This window comes from Clinocottus analis, unplaced genomic scaffold (assembly GCF_023055335.1).
Source record: "Clinocottus analis isolate CAN_PGR_092001 unplaced genomic scaffold, fCliAna1.0.p SCAF_4, whole genome shotgun sequence".
In the NCBI taxonomy this organism is placed as follows: Eukaryota; Metazoa; Chordata; class Actinopteri; order Perciformes; family Cottidae; genus Clinocottus; species Clinocottus analis.
The window spans coordinates 24046866-24067244 of record NW_027176153.1 but is presented as its reverse complement, the minus strand read 5'-3'; the positions used below and the strand labels follow the sequence as shown (position 1 = coordinate 24067244).

At 43.6% G+C, this 20379-nt stretch overlaps 1 protein-coding gene across 1 annotated transcript; it reads left to right on the top strand.

The window, feature by feature from the left end:
- On the top strand, positions 1-19002 carry lima1a (LIM domain and actin binding 1a). The gene is made up of 12 exons (XM_068597679.1): positions 1-25; positions 1649-1818; positions 2566-2611; positions 5853-6272; positions 12851-12908; positions 14514-14608; positions 15762-15827; positions 15979-16030; positions 16367-16431; positions 16521-16654; positions 17338-18244; positions 18296-19002. Exons 2-12 carry the CDS (start codon positions 1694-1696, stop codon positions 18410-18412), a joined length of 2085 nt encoding a protein of 694 aa, XP_068453780.1. The 5' UTR covers positions 1-25; positions 1649-1693; the 3' UTR covers positions 18413-19002.
- The last annotated feature ends 1377 nt before the right edge of the window (positions 19003-20379 follow it).

Below are 20379 nucleotides of genomic sequence, written 5' to 3'. Positions count from 1 at the left end.
CTCAGCGAGTGAAACAGTCACGCAGGTGAGCGACTTAAAACGTCACCTTCGTCTTTTTTAACTTGATGAAGAGGAAACCAGTGAAGTTGAGCGTCGTGTGTTTCTCTGGAGCTTCAAATCAAACAACGCGTTGACCGACACGTCGCCCATGTGAACAGTTGCTGATCTCGTGGTTCTTGTGTTGCCTTTACGTGACTTTCAAACTTTGCGTGAGTCTGTTTTACATGCCGTGTGTTTGTAATCTAAAACCTTGAGACAGTCGCTGTCCTCCATGTTCAGTTTGTGTTTGACCTCGCAGATCATTTGTGTGAGTTTGAGATGTTTCTGTACGTGAAAACTTTAAAGTTTTAAAGGATGAGTCTCACGATAAATTAGTTGATTGACAGCGAGATAGAAATCATTTGTTTTAAGTAATTTATTAAGCTGAATTAGTGCTGCTAATCCATCTAAATGTAATATTTGGTCAGACAAAACAAGACAGTTAAAGACTTTAAATGTGTCTTCTGGAAGCGTCACATCAGAGACTTGATTGGGTTGATTGTTGTAATTAATATCATCAAATCTGCATTTTTCACAACACAAACCTTTTGCCTCCTCGTTGTGTTTGCTGCTCGTGTTGTTGGTTCTGCTGTTTGTTCCTTTTAGTGACCGTGATGTGTCACTCATCAAGGTGTATGTTGTGCTTCTTCTGCTACTTGTCCATCCAGATGCTGGGATCGTATCCAAAGCTGCACAAAGCATCCTGGTTCTATTGTCAGCTCCAACAATTATCCCATTTTCTATTTGTTATTTTAGTAGAAATGTTCGCCCCACAGTCAAACAGTGTACTTTGCAGAGTTGTCTGACTTTAAAAGTAATATGACTCATGCAACGCATGTTAAAATATATTTTTTATGGTGTGCACGTTTGTCCTGTCCTTTTTATTTCAGTGGCAATCACTTTTTTTTCTCGTTGCCAATTTCTCAAAAATGGCGAGCCCGTCTTACCGAGGACGCTGGTGGACGCTGTAACACAAAGCAAACGGTGTTGTAGAAACTAACAAGCAACAACATCACACAATAGTCCACTGCTGGGTGTCCTGGAGGCCCCTGGAGGTCCTGGAGGCCCCTTGAGGTCCTGGAGGCGCCGCCATGGCCAACTCTCTCTCATTGACCTCCATTGTTTGATTCATCCGGAGCGTGTTTAACTCCTGCATGACAGTTATTTATGATAAGATGACGCTGCTGCCAGTGTCTGCTTGCCTTCAGCCTTGAGGCTGTGAAGCTGCAGAAGCACGTAGAGGCGTGAGAGTGTGTGTGTGTGTGTGTGTGTGTGTGTGTGTGTGTGTGCGTGTGTGTGTGTGTGTGACGCCGGCAGTATCGGTTGTCTTGTCTGCGGGTAGTCGCCCTCGAGGCTCAGATAGGGAACAGATGGTCAATGGCTGCGTGACGTCGTCTCTATCGACTCTGGGTTCACGCTGCAGTGACGCGCAGTCGAATGTGGATTCTGGCAACAATATATTGATCTCTGGGGGGAAAGTTTTGCAACGACACGAAAGCCCAAACGCTGATCTAAAACCTGTGAAGCACAGGAGCAAGAGACATTCGACTACATGTGATTATTTGTGTTCACGTGGCTCCGTCTGCTGCGTCTCTTTGTGTCCTCTCAGTGTTCCTGGAAAGCCGACGAGGACGACGCGATTGCTCAGCAAAAGATGGCCTCCGCCGCTCCGTTCGGCCGCAGACAGTGGGCGTCTCAGTCCCTGAGGGTCACCGCCAAGGAGATGTCCATCGTCTCCGCCCGGGGGAAAAACACCGCCATCGCCGAACGCTTCTCCAAGTGCGTCTCACCCTCGGCTCGCTCTTTCCCCCTTTTCTGGCTTTGACCGCGAGTTGAATTAATAATTCACCAGGAGCCACTCAGCAGATCAGTCTTTATCTCTGGCTGCAGGAATGAGGTCATGGCTCTTCCTCGCGACACTTTCACTTTTCTTTTCTGTAAAAATAATCGCACCGTCTTCTTCATTTACTCCAGTTGGGGTCTTGTTAAACTTCTTAAGTTGCTCATTTGTGAGTTGCATGTTTCCTCGTTGTAATCCTCCGTCTGACCACCAGGAGACAGCACTGCTCTGTTTCAGGACAGAAGTGAATGATTTACAATAGTTTCTGTCCCATTAACTGTAAGAAATAGTCCAATTTAATTCCCTTTTTTTTGTCATTAATGCACATTTTAAGAAGATGCACACACATTCTTAAAATACAGCTTTAACTACATAAACTAGTGTGATCCAATGAAAGAAAAGTCTGTTAAAACTCCTCAAACTAAACCATTTGAGAAGACTGAGACCTGTGAGAGTCTAGACGTCTTTTCATTAGAAGCAGATCAACAAAACCTGAAATTGACTTGTCACTTCCTGTGCCACCTCACAGGAAGTGACAAGTGACTTCCTGTGAGGTGGGTCGAATATTTTCCATTTTGCATGTTTGTTTTTTTTTGAGAGGAGCGGAGAGATCTCATATTAGTTTCTTGTGTTTTGTGACGACGGGATCACAGTGAATGTTCTCTCTTCTCTCTTCACCTCTTCAGGTACCAGCTGGCAGCCGAGGAGGGAAACGCAGAGAAGAAGAAAGCGGTACGTCACTTATTTAAGTCAGGATTCACTTCTGCACGCTCGTGGAAGAAGTGTTCAGATATGCAAGTCAAAGAATAAATACTATACGACCAAAATGTACTTAAGATGTAAAACTACTCATCCTGCAAAAGACATAGATAGATAGATATGTACTTTATTAATCCCTAAGGGGAAATTTGTGGTCAGTAGCAGCGACGCACTCTTTACAGACACCACACACAACTAAATAAACTAAACGCATAAAATTGACATAACTGTGCATGTATGAAGTGTAAATCAATATAAATATAGAAGTGAATGAAGTCTGCAAGATTACAGAGCTCTTAACGTTCAGAATTAAACAAAATCAATAAATAAATTGCACAAAAACATTTTAAAAAAGAGCCACACACACACACACACACACACACACACACACACACACACACACACCAACCATAGTGTTTTTAAAATGCACATTGACTGTAACACTGGATTTAAATTAAAACATAATCCTTCATATTGGTGCATGGTGTGTCATTAATGATGATGCATCATATTTTATAACTTCATTAGGAGAATAGTATGTAAATTAAAGTAGCTTCCACATAGAAGTTTTAGTAGTAAATAGTACAACGTGTCTCTCTGAACTGTAGTGAAGTAAAAGTACACCGTAGCTGAACATGGAAGCACTTAAACAATACTTTAGTAAATCTAATGGATTACTTTCATTACTGCGCCGTCTCTGCACTTTAAGGCTGGAAAATACTTTTTACTTTGAGACGTTTGTCTTAAACTGAGACGTCTCCTCGTGAGCGAGAGGAGGTGAGCATCATCGGCTGTCGTGCGCCGGCGTCACATGACGCCTTCGTCACGCCTGACGTGTGTGGGAAGGCGTGTCGGATGCTGCCATTCATGTTCCCGTCAGTATGAATCTTAACCTGTTAAACTGTGGAACCAAAAATGTTTATCTGCAAAAAGAACGACTTTTTTAAAGATATTTTGATGGTAACTATGAACATCCAGCATGATATGAGGCAGATTCCCCCAAATTGCCTCCTGGAGCGTCAATAAGACGCCTTTATGGAAAGATTAGGACCTAAAGAATCAGAATCTGCAACAAAAATCACAATAAAACAAAGTCTTGTCCTGTTAGGAAGGAGTTTCAGTCAAAAAACTGTGTCGTTCGGTTCAAAAATGGAAGAAAATTACATATTTCATACCAAAAGATTGTCTGAATGGGGCATGCTGGGACTTAAAATGGGAGCGGGAGGATTTTTAAGCAGTTTCCAAAAGCTTAAGTTCTCTCTTGATCCCGTTACTTTCCTCTAGCGCCATCATCAGGATCTTAATTTGTCTGCTTCTCAGGCGCCTCAGCTACTTTACTTTTTAAAAAAACCATAACTATCAAATATGTTTATGCTAATCTTGTGCTGCTGCTTCCTTCAGTTACTTTTAATGCAGCACAAAACAAGATCGCAAACTTTCTGCTTAGTTTTCTGTCTTTGTCGCTCCTGAAATGAGCGTTCTTGACTCGAGAGGAATGTGAGAACCTCTGGAGCCTGGAAAGGTCGTCAGAAGTGTCGACTCCTTGAAATGAAGCTCAGATAGAAACTGAAGGTTTATCAGTTTCATTCATCCAGAGCGTCTCTCTGCAGCTCTCTCGTGGAAGTCCTTTTCTTCTTTTCCAGCATGCTCTCGCTCCTTTTTTCACCTTTTTCTTCTCATTTCCTGGACTTATTTTCCCTCAGTGGTTGTCTCTGTTTCTGATTTTCTCTCCCTCCCTTTCACTCCCTCCACTCCCTCCTTTCCTCCCTCCTTCCTTCCTTCCTTCCCTCCCTGTGTTGCAGGAGGGGGGTGGGCTACTTGCTTCATGCCGCTCTGATCACTTCTCAAGGCGTTCACATCTGGGACAGCTTGTAGCCGGCCAGCAGACACACACAACACTCGACACACACACACTTTTTTTAAACGCACAACGACAACTGGACCGCCGGGTCTTCAGCGGCTCTCTCAGGTTTTTAACTCTTTACTTTTACTTTGGTGGGATTTCCCAGCTTTTCGTTGTGTGTCTGTGTGTGTCTCTCTCTCTGTGTGTGTGTGTGTGTGTGTGTGTGTGTGTGTGTGTGTGTCAGAGTCGTGCACGCCAAGCAGCTCTTTGTCTTCCTGCTTCTGTCTTTCACAGCTCAAAGTGTTCGCTTGCATGTAGTCTAACGTTCAGGGACGCTGTTGTAGTTTGTGTTTTGGGCTTTGTGTGTGTGTGTGTGTGTGTGTGTGGGTGAGATAGTGAGTCATCCTTTTGAAAGAGTTGGTGTGTGTTGCTGGCAGTTTATCTTCTGCCTTCACTTCTTGGTTTAAAGGCGTTTGCATCGGACTAAACGATGAAGCAAACTCTTCTTCTAAATGTAAAAGTTAACCTGAGTTTTTATAAACGGACATTTTCCACTTCTCGGATTTATTGGACAAATGGACTTGTGCTTAATTTAATCTAATCTTAAAGTATTAGCATAACCAAGTTAAAGGCCTCTTGTAGATCTACAACCTGTTGCATTACAGCTGGAGTTTGTAGTTTCTTAACTTTCTTCTTTTGGCAGAAAAGTTTGTGCCATTTTTGTCAAACATTTCACGGCTCCAGCGCCTCGAATTTGAAAGTTTTATGCTTTTATTTTTACTCATGTGATGGTTAGTAAGTCTTCTCAAAGACTTAAAGTCGGTGTGTGTCAGTGAATGAGGTCACAACACGGAGGCTGAGGCTCGCTGATGAAGGTTCTGCATTTATTTTTATTTTTAAGAACTGTGAGTCTGTGAAGAAACTTCTGGTGGGGTAAAAAAAACAACCCGCAAGTGGTGAAGTTTGAGGAAATGAGGTTGAAACAAACACATCTCATCCTCATAAGACAAACAAGAGCTTCACAATTATAATAAAATATCTTTCGGGCTGATTACTCTGAATATTGCAGTGGATGTTTTTCACGGTTTGACTTTTCTTTGACTAACAATTATCATATTAATTGAGTTTTTCCTCGACAAACTCAATATTTCCTTGTGTAGACCAGCTGTTTTGAAAAATATAACCATAAATATAACTTCTATTTGTGACATTTAATCAGCAGCAGGAACCAAAGTGTTTGCAGCAGACTGAGGTGTCAAAGTATTGATCCACAGCGTTATTGGTTTTGGGGCTTTTGTGGGATATATTGACTACTTTTAGCGCTACAGAGTAGTATCAGCCTCTTATGTTGTTGTGTGTTTGTCTGTGCAGGTTGCAGAACCTCTTCCCTCCAGCCTGCGCAGCGGCAATCTGAGTGTTTTGAAGAAACGCTGGGAACAGCAGCAGCAGTCGTCCAGCCAGAGATCCCAACCTGTTGACCCTCAGAGCCTCGTCAGCCAACCAACGGGCTCCATTCCCACATCACAGGTCCACCACCGGCCAGAAGCCGCCGCCGCCGCCGCCGCCGCCGCGCTCTCTCCAGACCAGGACGCAGAGCTTCACCCCGAGACCGGCGCCGGCCAGCTGCCTCCTTCTGCTCCCCACGAGGACCGGACCGACATGGAGAAGCCCAGCGGAGACTCGGAGGGGAGGGAGGGAGCGGCGGCGGACGTATCCGACGCCGAGAAGCCCAGCGTGCCCCTCAACAGCCTGAAGATGATGTTCGAGAAGGGAGAGAAGTCCACCGACAAGGTGAGGCTTTTAGTGTCACTGTCGGAGACCAGAAGATCCTTTTTTAACGCCGTGGAAATGGACCAATCATCGAGTTTGACTTCAGACTGTCAAACAAAAAACAAGTCGGTTGTAGTTGTCAATGCTTCCTTTTGTGCAAATAATCAGAATATTTGAACTTTATTACATTTTCATTCGCTTTGTCGGACAGAAGACATGTTAAAGTGCAAAAACAGTTGAAAGTAAAAACATAAACAACATAAATTAGGAAATTGGAGGTTAAAGTGACATTTTTTCTTTTTAGTTTGATCTGAACCAGTAAAAGCATCCTGATTGGTTTAATCTAAGTGATAAAAGAGTCGGATCCCTGAAGTATTTTCATGCTGCTGGTCACATGTTGCAGCTTCGCTTCACTTCATCATCCCTTATCTCACGAAGCACACACACACACACACACACACACACACACACACACACACACACACACACACACACACACACCCTCAGCTGACTACCACATCCTCTCGGCGAGCATCAGTGACCGGGGCCTCGAGCGCCCCGCGGCCGCCGAGTTTTGTTATTTGTGGAGCATAAAAAAACCTCATTTAAACATCCGGTCATGCGTTCGCTCGAGGCGAAATGTGAGATGCAAAGTGCTCGTGCTCGAGCTGCGACGCGTCGACAACGACCACGCTGTGTTTCCTCCACACAGAGCGGCCATTTACAGCAGGAAGAGAGCGTGAAGAGGCGATAAGTTTCTGTGAAATCAACCGCCTGCTTTTTGTGTTTTGTCCTCTGCGCTGTTCAGGACACTGATCTGTAATAAATGGGGATCACGGTCATTTAAATAGCTCCGGTCAGGAATTTGATATCGATTTTTATGGATCACCGACAAAAATGAAGCTCTGACATGTGCAAATCTCCAGCTCTTCAGTGCGTTTTGCGCCATTTTGTCTCGTCGTTCGACCTCAACTTCATTGCTTTGGTTGCACTTTCGCTGCTCTTGTAGTTTTTTGTGTTTAGTGATTTATTTATTTATTTTTTAACCCTCTTTCTCCGACGCGAGCGGCTTCGCTGGAGAAGCTGAGCGAGCCGACAGCAGCTCCAACTCCCGCGGCCAAACGGCCACGCCTCTGAAGAATTTCTGCTCGTCCGTTCCTGTAAAATATTTGAAGGGCAGAGTTTATCTGGAGGGGAAGAAGAAGGAAAACAAAAGTCAAACAGGCTCAAACATTAACCACCACCAATGACGACTGGATGTATTTATGTGTTTGTCCTCTGGATGTTAACGACTCGGTTTCTAACTTTTAAAAACATGTTGACGAGGCCAAGTCAGTCAAAATTGAGCATAATTAAATCTTATTTGTTAAAATGTTGTCAGATATTATCAGAACAAATCATATTTGTAATCGGCTTCCCAAACCCGCTTAGCGTGCTACGAGGTGTGACTGTGGTCTGAGATAAAAGTTATGGTTTTGCTTATATATTCCTCATCCTGGAGGAAATGGTGCATTTATTGGGATTATTTTCAGTCACATTAGCGGCTCCAGTGAGGACCTGCAACACATTTTGTGGCCTCTAACAAAGAAACGGTTCAGGACTGACCACCGACATGCAGCGTCAACGCTTTGTGAAACCGTTCCCTGCATGTTGCATAGTTGTCTCACCAGGAGAGGGATTGTTTAGGGAAATCATGGAGCAGTAGTTCAAGATCTACTTCTTGTACAATGGCGTCCTCTGTATATCGGAGGCCGGGCCTCGGGCTCCTCTTCTCGGGCCGGATGATGTCACGGTGCCGGCTGGCCGGCTCATGACTGCAGACAGCTGATCTGCCCTCTGAGCCTCTTCAGATCCTCTTCCCCCTCCGGCCATCAAAGCTCTCCCCTCCCCGCCTCATCAATCATCCTCGTTGTCCACGTCTCTGCTCCTCAGCCCTCCGTCCATCGCCGGTTTCTCTCCCTCAGCCCTCCCTCCTTCCCTCCCTCCTTCCAGACCTCGACCTCCACTATCTCTCGCTAGCAGGGGGAGTTGGTTTGTCTTCAACTTTGGTCCAGAGAGAAATATCTTAACTGCAGTTATACAACTATATGGTGGATTGACGCGACATTCAACTGGAAGACTCTGTCCTGCTGGTGGCGCTAGAGGATTTTAAATCTTTGTATACAAAATATTTAAAATAACTTAACTTTGCATCTTTTCTCACAACTTTTGTTGGAATTGATTTTGAACATGCGTTCATGTTGAGTTGTAATAACTTAAATGATCCCTGAAAGCTAACGGAGTTTGAGTTCAGCGCTAATTAGCAAACGTTAGCATGCTGGACTAGCATGCTAACAAACCGTTAGAACATTAGCATGTTGGCATCGGGAGGATGCTAGCATGCTGATGACTTGCTAGCATTATTATTGTGTGGAGATTATTTGACCCCCCCCCCCCCCCATCCTGCCAAAGAGACACACACACACACACACCCCTCTTTAGGGGAGGCATGCAGTCATGAGGCGCTCTGAAATTAATTGCCCCTCCCTCCCACACAGGGCTCAGCAGCCCCACCTATCTGCCCCCTCCCTCCTTTACCCCCCCCCCCCTCCACCCCCCCTCCTCCCTGCACCAGCTGCTTCTCCACCTTCTGTCCCGGATGACTCCACCCCAAACACACAGCCGCTTCATTCTGAGGCCGGCGGACCGAGACCCAGTAAAAACAAAAACACACCCTCTGAACCATCTGCAACACCCGGCACACTTTGCCTCCCCTTCCCCTCATTACCCCCACCTTCATCCGGCCCCACCCCCTCCTCCTCCTTTTTGAGGACCCCCGCCCCCCTCCTCCCTCTCTGGAGCACCTGCTCCCTGTCGCCTTCCCTCTTCCCCTCCAGCCTGTTCCCTCCTCCTCGTCTCCTCTCCTCTTGTCTGAAGCTCACTTTGTGGCTCCTCGTCGCTGGATTCGGTCACACTCTGGCTCCGCTCCGGCTTCACCTCCCGGCTCTCTGCTGACATTTACCCCCTTCTGGCCTTTTTACCCCCCCGGTTGCCTTCAGGAGAGGTAGCTATGGTGCTTCCATTCAAATCCTTCAATGTGGAGTTTCTCTCTCTCTTTCTTTGTTTGGCATCTGAACCGGCGCCCGGCTTCTTTACCCTGAGACACACGGGCTACTTTTACTTTGTTTGTGCCTGTTGTTGTTGTTGTTGTTGTCTTCTGGTAGGTTAGGATGTTTTCTTTCTGCAGCTGAAGAGGCCTTCGATGCTGCAGAAGTGCTCGTAATGCGGCGAACTTTATCAGAGGCTCCTTTGAATGATATTAGTGTGTCGCTTGGGTTTGTTTCCTTGTTCCCTTCTGGTGTCTTTTTGTTTTGCATGATGTAAGAACATCCTATTGTTGTTGTGATGTGTGTGTGTGTGTGTGTGTGTGTGTGTGTGTGTGTGTGTGGTGTGTTTAGGGACAGGGTGGGGTTTTTACGGCTCGTCGGTCTGTCAGAGAGCTTTAATAGTATCAGGATTAGCAGCAGATTCTTTGTCTGGCCCACTGATCCGGCCTCCTGAGACGCAGCCTGGTCTCGCATGGCCCGGCTGCTTGTTTACACACACACACACACACACACACACACACACACACACACACACACACACACACACACACACACACACACACACACACACACACACACACACACACACACACACACACACACACACACACACACACACACACACACACACACACACACACACACACACACACACACACGCAAACCGGTCCGACGCCCCCTTCCCTTCACCTCCGGTCTCTGGAAGACGACACCCCCTCGGGGACGGATCCATTACTATGATGACGCTCGTTTCTTTTGTCATTTCCTGTCTGCGCTGCGGTGCCGGACGCTCTGTGCATCATCACTGATCACCGAGTGTCACCGCACGTATGAATTATTAGATTATTAAGCGCCGCATGCTCGCATGTTCAACTCCCTCCTGACTGAGATGCTCAGATTTCTGCAAGACGCCGTCAGATGACTCTGTGATTACTCACCTGACGAAAGTTAAGAGCTCTTAAGATTAAAATCATGACACTTAAAGCTGCGATTAACCAAATTAATGTTTATACAATGCACCAAATGACTTTGTTTCATAGACTAACCCACAGAACATAAGCGTATGACTCAGTTACTCTTTGTGGTTTTCAGCCAATTAATATATTTTCACTTGGTGGAAAAAAATGATGTTTGCATGCAAACATTTAATTTTTTTACACTTTAATGTACAAAAACTTTGAGCCTTTGTGGCACAAACAAGACCATCAAGTATGAAAGGAATAATAAAATGATGAAGCACATGCCAGATACCATAAAAACGTACCAGGAGGAAGTCGTACTCGCCGAGTGTTTCGCAAACGGGAAACTGTCGCGCGAGTATTTCACACTCTTGTGGCGGTCGTTTGCGATCGTCACAACGTTAAAGTTGTGCGTGCAGCTCGTTGTGGTGTCGCCAATAATCAGACCTTGCAGAATAAAAGTCATTTAGTTAAGCGTGCGTGCGTTTCATGAAAACATTGTGAATCATTGTCGCTCAGTGTTTTTTCTTCTGCAGTTATTTTCAGATGAGCTTTGACTTGTCTGAAACATTTGAGTTGTTCACTTTTCCCCTCAACGTCTGCGTTGTTCATGCTTGTGAAATCTTCTTCTTCTTCTTCTTCTTCTTGCTGCAGCCTGCAGACACGCCGAGCCTGTCGGGGTGCGATGGGACGCTCCGGTGTCTGTATGAAGGTACATTTGTGTCTTTATTACGCAAGCAAATTTATTGTTTGTAAGTAAATTATTTGACTGCAAATCCCAAATCTTAGTTTTCCAAAAAAAATCTTCGCACTCAACAAAAAAATATAACCTCTCAAAAAAAAGAACACTAAAAAAACAACAACCTGTGAGTCCACCAATAGAAACTCATCCAGCAGCGCAGGCCCCGCCCACGACGCCACAACTCACCTTGTGAGTTTTGAGATTGAGAGCAAAGTTTTTCTTTGAGAGCGCAGTTGTTGTTTTTTTGAAAGTGAGCGTTTTCTTGAGATTTTTTTTTTTTTTTTTAGTTTTTTTTTTATTGCGATTTGTTTTTTGTTTTTTTTTTAGTATTCTTTTTTTTTGGATTTTTTTTTTTTTTTTTTGGAGCATTTTTTTTTAGTGTTCAGAGTGTTTTAAAAAAAACATTTTTTTAGTGTTTGATTTTTTGATTATTTTTTTTTTTAGCATTTAATTTTTAGAAATTTTTTTTAAGTGTTTTTTTTGACAGAATAAAGATTTGGGATTTGCAATCAGAGAATTTACTTACAAACAAAAACATTTGCTCGTGTAATAAAGACACAAATCTACCTCCATATGTCTGAGGCCAGAAACAAAGAGCTCTTTACTTCATGCGTTTAAATGTTGTGCTGCTTCTACACGTCGTCGTATTAAAACATTATTACACGTTAAAGTACCGAGAGTGAACCTGTAGATGTGTGGACGCTCTGCAACAGCATGTTTTACATAAATAAGAGTGAATAGTGTCTTTTTGTTTGTGGGGTTGCTCAGAGGACTCGATGTCGTCTTAATGAGAGCAACTTGATCCAGGACTGAGGCCGTGACGTGGATCCTCGAGCTCAATCTTTTAATGAGCGCTATTGGACTTAATCGCCGGCTCTTCTAAATGGAAGCGGAAGACGTCGCTGCAGAGGAGGTTTAACGTGCAGGACGACGAGGTCATAGCTGAAAGAAACGAGGGATGGATGGATGGATGGATGGATGGATGGATGGATGGATGGAGGGATTAATTAATTATTCTCTGCAGAGTTGGTAGTTGTACTTCTGAGTCTGTAAGGAGGAGAAACACCTGAACAGACGTGTTGGATCTGTTGATCAGGTGTTTGGACCTTTTGCTGTTCCTTACAGATGAAGGCTAATTGTGTAATCTGACCTATTGTGTAATCTGTGCTGCCCTCATGTTGTGTGACGGTCTGCTGTAACGTCAACAGATCAACGTTTATTTGATTCATATTCACTTTTTAAGGGTTACGTTAATATCTTTGTCATGTGCTCTTTAATGAAATCATCCTTTTTTTTCTTTAGACTGACCAGACATCAAGTTTAAGAAGATGTTCTTAGTTAATTAGTTTATTAAATGATCACACTTTATTTTCAGGTTCATTGATTGAAGATCTGAAATTGTAAACTCACGATAATCTATCAGTTAAATGTTTTTTTGGCCGGCGGTTGTTGACAGATTGTCTGAGGCTCCGTCTCTCTGAGCTCATAAGGAGATTAAAGTAGTTAGGACTGAACTAACACACACGCACACATGCATGCACACACACACACACACACACACGCACACACACTCTACCTCTGTGTATCTTGTCCTTGTGTTTCTCTTTGATCTCGGGCAGCGTTGCTTCCAGCCCGTTTGTTCTGCTCGCTGAAACATGTGAGCATCAGCAGGCCGTGTGTCTGTGTGTGTCTGTGTGTGTGTGTGTGTCTGTCTGTGTGTGTGTCTGTGTGTGTCTGCAGAGGTCATGCAGGACGCTCTGAAGTTGTTGGTTTTTGTCGGACTGAATTAGTTTTTGTGTGTTTTTCCTGCAGGTGCCCAAAGAGCAGGCGAGCAGAGGAAGCGCTGCCGTCATGGATCAGATACTAGGAGGTACTTTCTGCTTCTGGTTCGCTAGTTTTGGGCTTTTTGTGTATTTTATTAGAACAATGACAAGGAAAGAAATCGGAGAGAAAAAGATGGAGAACAATATGCAACAAAAGTCTCCACATGAAGTGAAGTCAAACCAGTAAATACTTTCTGTAGCGGTGATACTCTCATACGTATACGGCGCTTATGTTTATTTATTGTACTATTTGTATTAATACATGATACTGTGAGTATCTTTACTTCACATTATTCTGTGCTCTGTATTACTTTACTTTACCAACGTCTTCTGTCTTAAATTGTTCTTGTGTAGTTTATATTTAACTCTTAAGTTTTACATAGCTTTTTAATTTAATTGTCATCACAGCATAAAGACATAAATAAGTACAATAAGTTCCCCTCTGGGGCTCAATTGGGTTTTATCTTATTAAATCCTTCATCATCCGGCCTTTTAGTTCTGAAACATTTAAATTGGATTATATTAAATTAAATTGTGGAAACGACAGTTTATAGGATTAGTAAGAGACATTTCTACCGCGTATGAATAATCCTCTATTTCTATATTAACAATGGACATGACTGTATAACACAAAGGAGCATTTAGCTGCTTAACAAACAATAATAAATAAAAGAATTCTGACATTTTTAGTCAAATATTTATAAAATTGGAACATAAAACAATTTCTCAATGTAGAAACATGAATAAGTATTTTTTTTAAAGTCTGCTCCATAAAAAATGAGTATCGATAGTTTAATCTGAATTAGAAACGTTTCCACAGTAGCTTTTGGTATTCATGTGCTGGTATTAACGACGTCATCACCAACCAATGAAACGGTCGCTACCTGTCTGCTGAGCAGGTACGACTGTTTTAGGCTTTTTGTTGCTGAAAGCCGCTGCTTATAAACGAGATGAAGAGTAAAGTTTAAGCGGCTGGAAAAACCAAACGAGGAGCAGAAAGAAGCCGAGTCCACAGATTATTACCGTCTGGTTATTGAAGCAGCTACGATCAATATTCATTTGTAAACTGGAAACTCAAATATGCATCATGCATGCTCCGGCAAAAGCAACCGCTGCCCTAAAGTTCCTCCCGTTCCCAAAGTCCACATCTGGACCTCCAGCAGCGTTTTGGACTCGGCACCAGAACAAAGTCCTTGAACGCGTCTCGTTGTCCTGCGTTCCTCTGGATGGATTACATCCTTCCTAGAAGTGACTGCTGCAGAGCCTCGGATCAGCAGCCGGCTTCAGAGAGCACAGGAAGTCTCTTCCCCCGCTCGCTTCCCTTCACACACACACTGCACACACACACACTGCACACACACACACACATGACCTCGTGTTCCCGTCCACAGCCGGCATGACTCGGTCTGAACCGGGACGGACGGAAACTGAAGAATAATTCATCTTGTGACTCAGAACATTTCCAGTGAAAAAAGACGTCAAACTTAATTTTCAGCTTGCAAAACCACAAATGCAGCACAACGAGAAGTATTTCGAGTTAAAAATCGAGGTCACAATGCTCTAAACCCTCGAGTACAAGCCGCTCCGTGAAATCTGTGTTAAGTTTTATCGTTCGCATCAGTTTCTCATCCTCCGTGTCGTGTGTTTATCAGATGGAAGTCTGGCAGAATCGACTCCTCTGCGCGACAGGATGGCCCTCTACCAAGCTGCCATTTCCAAACAGGAAGTCCCTCCCACTTCGGTCACCGTGAGTACTCGTGTCAATCATCCTCCAAGACAATGCTTTTCATACCAGGAGCTTGTTTTCACCCAAAACAATGGTGGGAAGGATCCTACTTTCAGCACAATTGGAGGCAAACGTAGCGTCTCACAGCTAGCTAAAAAAACGTTAGCGAGAAAGTTATGAAGGTATTTGTGTCTTTTATTACGCAAATAAATGTCTTGTTTGTAAGTAAATTATCTGACTGCAAATCCCAAATCTTTGTTCTCAATGAAAAAATATGCACTCTCAACAAAAAAATTCCAGTGAGTCCACCAATAGAAACTCATCCAGCAGCGCAGGCCCCGCCCACTACACCACAACTACACTTGTAACTTTTGGAATTGAGAGCAAAGGTTTTCTTTGAGTTTTTTTTTTTTTTGAGTTTTTTTTTAGGTTTTATTTTTAAAATTTTTAATATTTTTTTTCAGATTTTTTTTTTTTTAGTTTTTAGTTTTTTTCAGATTTTTTTTTTTTTTTATTGAGATCGTTTTTTGGGTTTTTTAAAAAAAAAAAAATTATAAGAGCGTTTTTAAATTTTTAGAGCTTTTTTTTTTTTTTTATAACTTTTTTTTTTTATTATTGAAATCGGGTTTTTTGTGAGTGTTTAATTTTTTTAGAGCGGTTTTTTTTTTTTTTTTTAAGCGTTTTTTTGGAGATCTTTTTTAAGGTTTTTTTTTTTTTTTTTTTTTTTTGCAAAGATTTGGGATTTGCAATCAGAGAATTTACTTCCAAACAAGACATTTACTTGCGTAATAGAGACACAAATCTACCTTCATAGAAAGTTGCATCACAATCTGCTCATTTAGGCCTCTCACTAAAACCACGCTTACAAAGTTCTAATTATGAATTCAAACCGATTTATAATGAACAGACGACGTTGTTCAAGAGAGCAACGGCGACATTCACAGGTTTTGTCACAGCTTTTAATCGTGATGTGACTTCATTGTGTGAACGTTAACTCTGCTGCATTTCTACACGGCAAACAGTAGTTTGCTGCTGTATTAATGCTTTAATATAAAACTTAAACCCAGGGTGATTGTTGTGCAGCACAAAGTATGAAAGTGCAAGTCCAAAATGTACAAGGTCAACAGTTTAATGTTTTATATTGTGTTACTGAACTTCCTCTTGTTTCCGTCAGAATGACGAGTTGGACAGTTTCTGTGGAAAGCAGAAAGAAAATGTTCCTCCGTGCACTTTGGACCTGGTGAGTCTGACTTCAACTAGTGGATTTAAAATGAATATGAATGACTTCATATTTCAGACGAGGCGCTGCATCGTGTGTCTGTTGGGCATTCTCCTTTTGTGCGTTTCAAACATGTTTGTGTGCGCTCTCTTCACATCCTTTTGCTTTTCAGAGTGCAGAGTTTGAACCACACAGCAGGAAGGGTTTCACCCCAGAGAGCAACGGTAATTTACTTTCCATGTTATGACTCCAGATGATAGGAATTCTCTCCTGTAATGAAAACCTGGCGCTCGGCCCGTCATTAGCCGCCATTTTTAAAACGACCTACTTGAAGCACGACACCCACAGAGTTATTCAGAGATTAATTATGCATCTTTTTCATGATAAATGCATCTCCTACGTACCATTTTGTGTACTTTAGTTCTTTATCCTCTGCTTTGTTTGGGTTTCCTGAGCATCCGACACGACAGTCAAGAGCTCTGCTTGTATTAAACATGCAAACGGCGCCATCTAGTGGTCAGAAAGTGTATCTCATGCCGGTGACGTTGTGATCCCAGCAGGCTCTGCTCCTGGTACTCCTGCTTCCTCCAACCAGAGAGACGCCTCCCAGCCCAAGACGCCCAAAGTGAGTCAGGAAACAACCTCACACACACACACACATCAGTGTTGTGTTGCTGTGACTTAATGAGTGTGTGTGTGTGTGTGTGTGCACAGAGCTTCTGTCTGCCGGTGAGAGAGTCCTGCGTGTCGTGTCTGAAGACGGTCTATCCTCTGGAGAGGCTGGTGGCCAATCAGCACGTTTACCACAGCTCCTGCTTCCGCTGCTCGCACTGCAACACCAAGCTGAGGTGAGGATGACGAGGACGACGAAGGTTTAGAGGAGAAGTGTCCAAGGGGAGAAGTGTCCAAGGGGAGAAGTGTCCAAGGGGAGAAGTGTCCAAGGGGAGAAGTGTCCAAGGGGAGAAGTGTCCAAGGGGAGAAGTGTCCAAGGGGAGAAGTGTCATCTTCGTTCTTCATCTTCTTTATCGTCGTGCAGCCGATCAGTTAACACTTCTCATGAATATAATCTTCACAAGTTGCTGCTCAAAGTCTCAATGAAGTAAATTCAGCTGCTGCACAAAGACTATGAAGGGTCTTTAATGCTTTAATTATTGGAGTCACAACTGTTGCGTTACAATAAGACTCTCCAGAGAAAATAATTATAATATTAATAAACCAGCTTGATCCCATTTCAGTGGCTTAACTGCATGGATTGATCTATCTGACAATATTAGTTACACAAAAAAAGAAATAGTGTTTGACGAACAGTGTCATATTTATCTTTTTTTTTTTTTTTCCCAGTATCTTTTAAGGTAAAGAAATAAGGCACAAAATATAAGTTCATTGTAGTTCTGTGTGAGGACCGAGCAAAATAATCTTTTCATTGATCAGGATAACTTATCTGTGCTTGTGAAAGTAAAAACATCTTTTCATTTAGCAAAAACATTATTTTCACTGCGTTTTTTTAACGGATTCCTTTGTTCTCATCCAGTTTGGCGAACTACGCCTCGCTGCACAACAACGTCTACTGCAAGCCGCACTTCAACCAGCTCTTCAAGGCCAAAGGCAACTACGACGAGGGCTTCGGCCACCGGCCGCACAAAGAGCTGTGGGAGGGCAAAGCGGAGAGCGGCGAGGCCGACGCCAACGCCGCCGCCAACGCCGCCGCGCAGCAGGCCAAGCCCAAGGCCCGCAGCCCGGCCTCGGACCTGGACAGCCCCAGCGTGGAGGACTCCCCGCTGGCCAAGGTCAACGTGCTGATGGCCACCATGGAGGCTCTGGGTCAGGGGTCGGCGGAGAAGTCCGACAGGCCCAGCGAGGCCCGCCGGCTGAAGATCTCCTGGCCGCCGCGGACCGAGCTGCAGGACGCCGCCGCCGGCGCGACGCCCGTCGAGGACGGGACCCCCGGTAAGCCCATCCGAGCCAAGTGGCCTCCAGAGGAAGACTCCTCCCTCTCCTCTTCCTCCTCCCCCCCGGAGGCGCCCTGCCTGGGCCGGACCTCCTCCCTGAAGGAGCGCAGCGTCCCCTTCACACTGGCGGGGCAAACTTCTGCTCCCGAGGCCGGGGTGCCGCCATCTGCCGACGCCGCCGTCATGGAGCTGCAGCACGGCGGCCGGTCCACAGAGGAGGACCACGCCATCTCTGGAGAGGAGGAGGAGGATGAAGAGGAGGCGGAGATGAACACCGACAACATGCCGGAGCATCTTCTCACCAAAGAGGAAGACGACACCCCGGATGAACAACCAGAGGAGGAGGAGGAGGATAGGATGGAGGAGGAGGAAGATGAAGCGGTGCTGGAGGAGGAGATGCCGCCTCTGAAGCGGGAGGAGTCGTCTCCTGAAGGCGAGGCGGAGGCCAGCAGGTCGTCTCAGGACGTGGGCTTCTGGGACGGCGAGGAGGTGGAGCAGCAGCAGCAGGAGGAGGAGGAGGAGGAGGAGGAGGAGGAGGAGGAGGAGGAGGAGCAGCAGCAGCAGCAGCAGCAGGAGGAGGTGCTGACGGTGGAAGACATGATCAAACGAAACCGCTACTACGAGGATGAGGAGGAAGATGAGGAAGAGGACGTATAGACTGGTTTAATATGACAAGCGTGGACACTTGGAGGCCATTTCTTGCTCTTTTTTAATTGTTTTCTTCTTCTCTTCTCGATAGAGTTTTCTGTCTAGTGACTCTACTGAACTCTGTATTTGTGCCTCTTTTTGAAATAGTTTTTACAAGACTGCGTCGCGCCGACATTTTGTTTTTTAAATGTAGAACATTTTAAACTGCGCCCCCGTGTCATGAACCTCTTCAGCACAAATCAATTGAACCGATAACATTCCAAGATGTGGGATTATTACAGGCAATGTGAATCCTTAATGGAGTCACTTTTTAAAAGGAAAGATTAAAGAAGATGTTAAGACGAGCCGGTCGGTTCTAGAAATGTAAGCCCAGCACTTTGATCTGTTCATTTGTGTTCAAAATAACGTTGTTGGTTAGTTTCTGGGGTTTTACTGCGTCTGTAATCTTTATTTTCAGCTGAATTTCTGTATGTACATGTTCAATTTTAAACCTTTTTGTTTTGCAATTTCAAGAGTTATAACTGATCTTATGAATGTTCTGTTTTTTTTAAACAAGGGGACCAAATATCCTAGATTACTACTGTTTAAATAAATTGTTATAAAAATAGTTGTGTGTGAGTTGTTTATCCCGAGTTCCCTGTGCACAAACTTTCTGACGTCATGACTCTTTTAGACATTTATTATGCTAAAACTGTACAGAGCTGCTAACATTAGCTTGTGTTCTTATGAGAGGTGAGATTCTAAGATTAATCTTTTACTTTACTCAACCAGCAGAAGAACAAATAAACTTAACTTTATACAGACATAGCTACAAATTATGGCTTGCTTTTTGTGGTTTTGAGAAATTCTAAAAAAAAGTTGAATTTAACTCTTCTAGTGGCCGGACGGCGCTTCCCTCTGCTTCCCTCATTGAAAACTGTTTGGCGCCGCCTGGTGGATGACGTGTGGTACTGCACCCTGAAGGCGTTTAAAACCGTCAAATGGTGTGAGGAAAAGTCAGTTTTGATGAGTAAAATCAACCCCAATAATCAATGTACTATCTAATCACCAATCAGATTTAATGGATTACTTATGAAGGTAGATTGTTTTTTTTTTATCCAAGCAAATTTCGAGTTTAAGTTAATTATCTCCAAATCTTTGCTCTTAAAAAAAAAACGCTCTAAAAAAATTTGCCCTAAAAATTTTTTTCCCAAAAGTTTGCTCAAAAACAATTTGCTCAAAAAAAAAAAGTTTGCTCCAAAAAGAAAGTGCTCTAAAAAAATTGCCAAAAAAAAAATTTTGCTCAAAAAGTTTGCTACAAAAAAAATTTGCCCTAAAAAATTTTTTCCAAAAAGTTTGCTCCAAAATAATTTCCTCAAAAAAAAAAAATTGTTCAAATAAAAAAAATTGTTAAAAAAAAATTTAGCTGCAAAAAGAAAGTGCTCTAAATTTTTTTTACCAAAAACAAAAGTGCTCGCAAAAACAAATTGCTCTCAAAACTAAAATTTTCTCAAAAAAAAAAAAAAAAATGCCCCCCAAAAAAATAAACCTAAAAAAATGCTCTCAAAACCGGTCTGTTGACATGCAGCCGCACTTTCTGCCTGCATGTACCGTTAGCCCACAGCGGCTAACGGTACATGCACCTGATGCAATGTAGCAGGTTAGCTACGCATGTATGATACACTTTAAAATAAATCCTGTTTGGTTGTTTGTAAAATATGTGTGTAGCGCTGTAACATCTCAGTACTACAACTTCACCTCTTAGAGGAAGAAGCTTCATGGAGCTTTAAATGCGTTCCTCTCTTCTGTGAGGGGAACGTCTTCATTCCAGTTAGCAAAACATCTGCACCATGTTGTGGAGACCTGGAACTGCACTGAGGGAAACTTGTCCCCTCATCAGCTTTGAGAAGCTACAAGTACCAGAGACACATTTGTAGGACCGACCAATTTTTTTTTTTGAGAGCAAACATTTTTTTTTCGAGCAAGTTTTTTTAGAG

What these genes read in the sequence shown, in the direction of transcription:
- lima1a (XM_068597679.1), top strand. Translation starts at nt 1,694, where the DNA reads ATGGCCTCCGCCGCTCCGTTCGGCCGCAGACAGTGGGCGTCTCAGTCC. An exon ending in GAGAGAAGTCCACCGACAAG is followed by an intron (nt 6,273 to 12,850) that starts GTGAGGCTTTTA and finishes TTTTTCCTGCAG; the next exon opens with GTGCCCAAAGAGCAGGCGAG. An exon ending in CATGGATCAGATACTAGGAG is followed by an intron (nt 12,909 to 14,513) that starts GTACTTTCTGCT and finishes TGTGTTTATCAG; the next exon opens with ATGGAAGTCTGGCAGAATCG.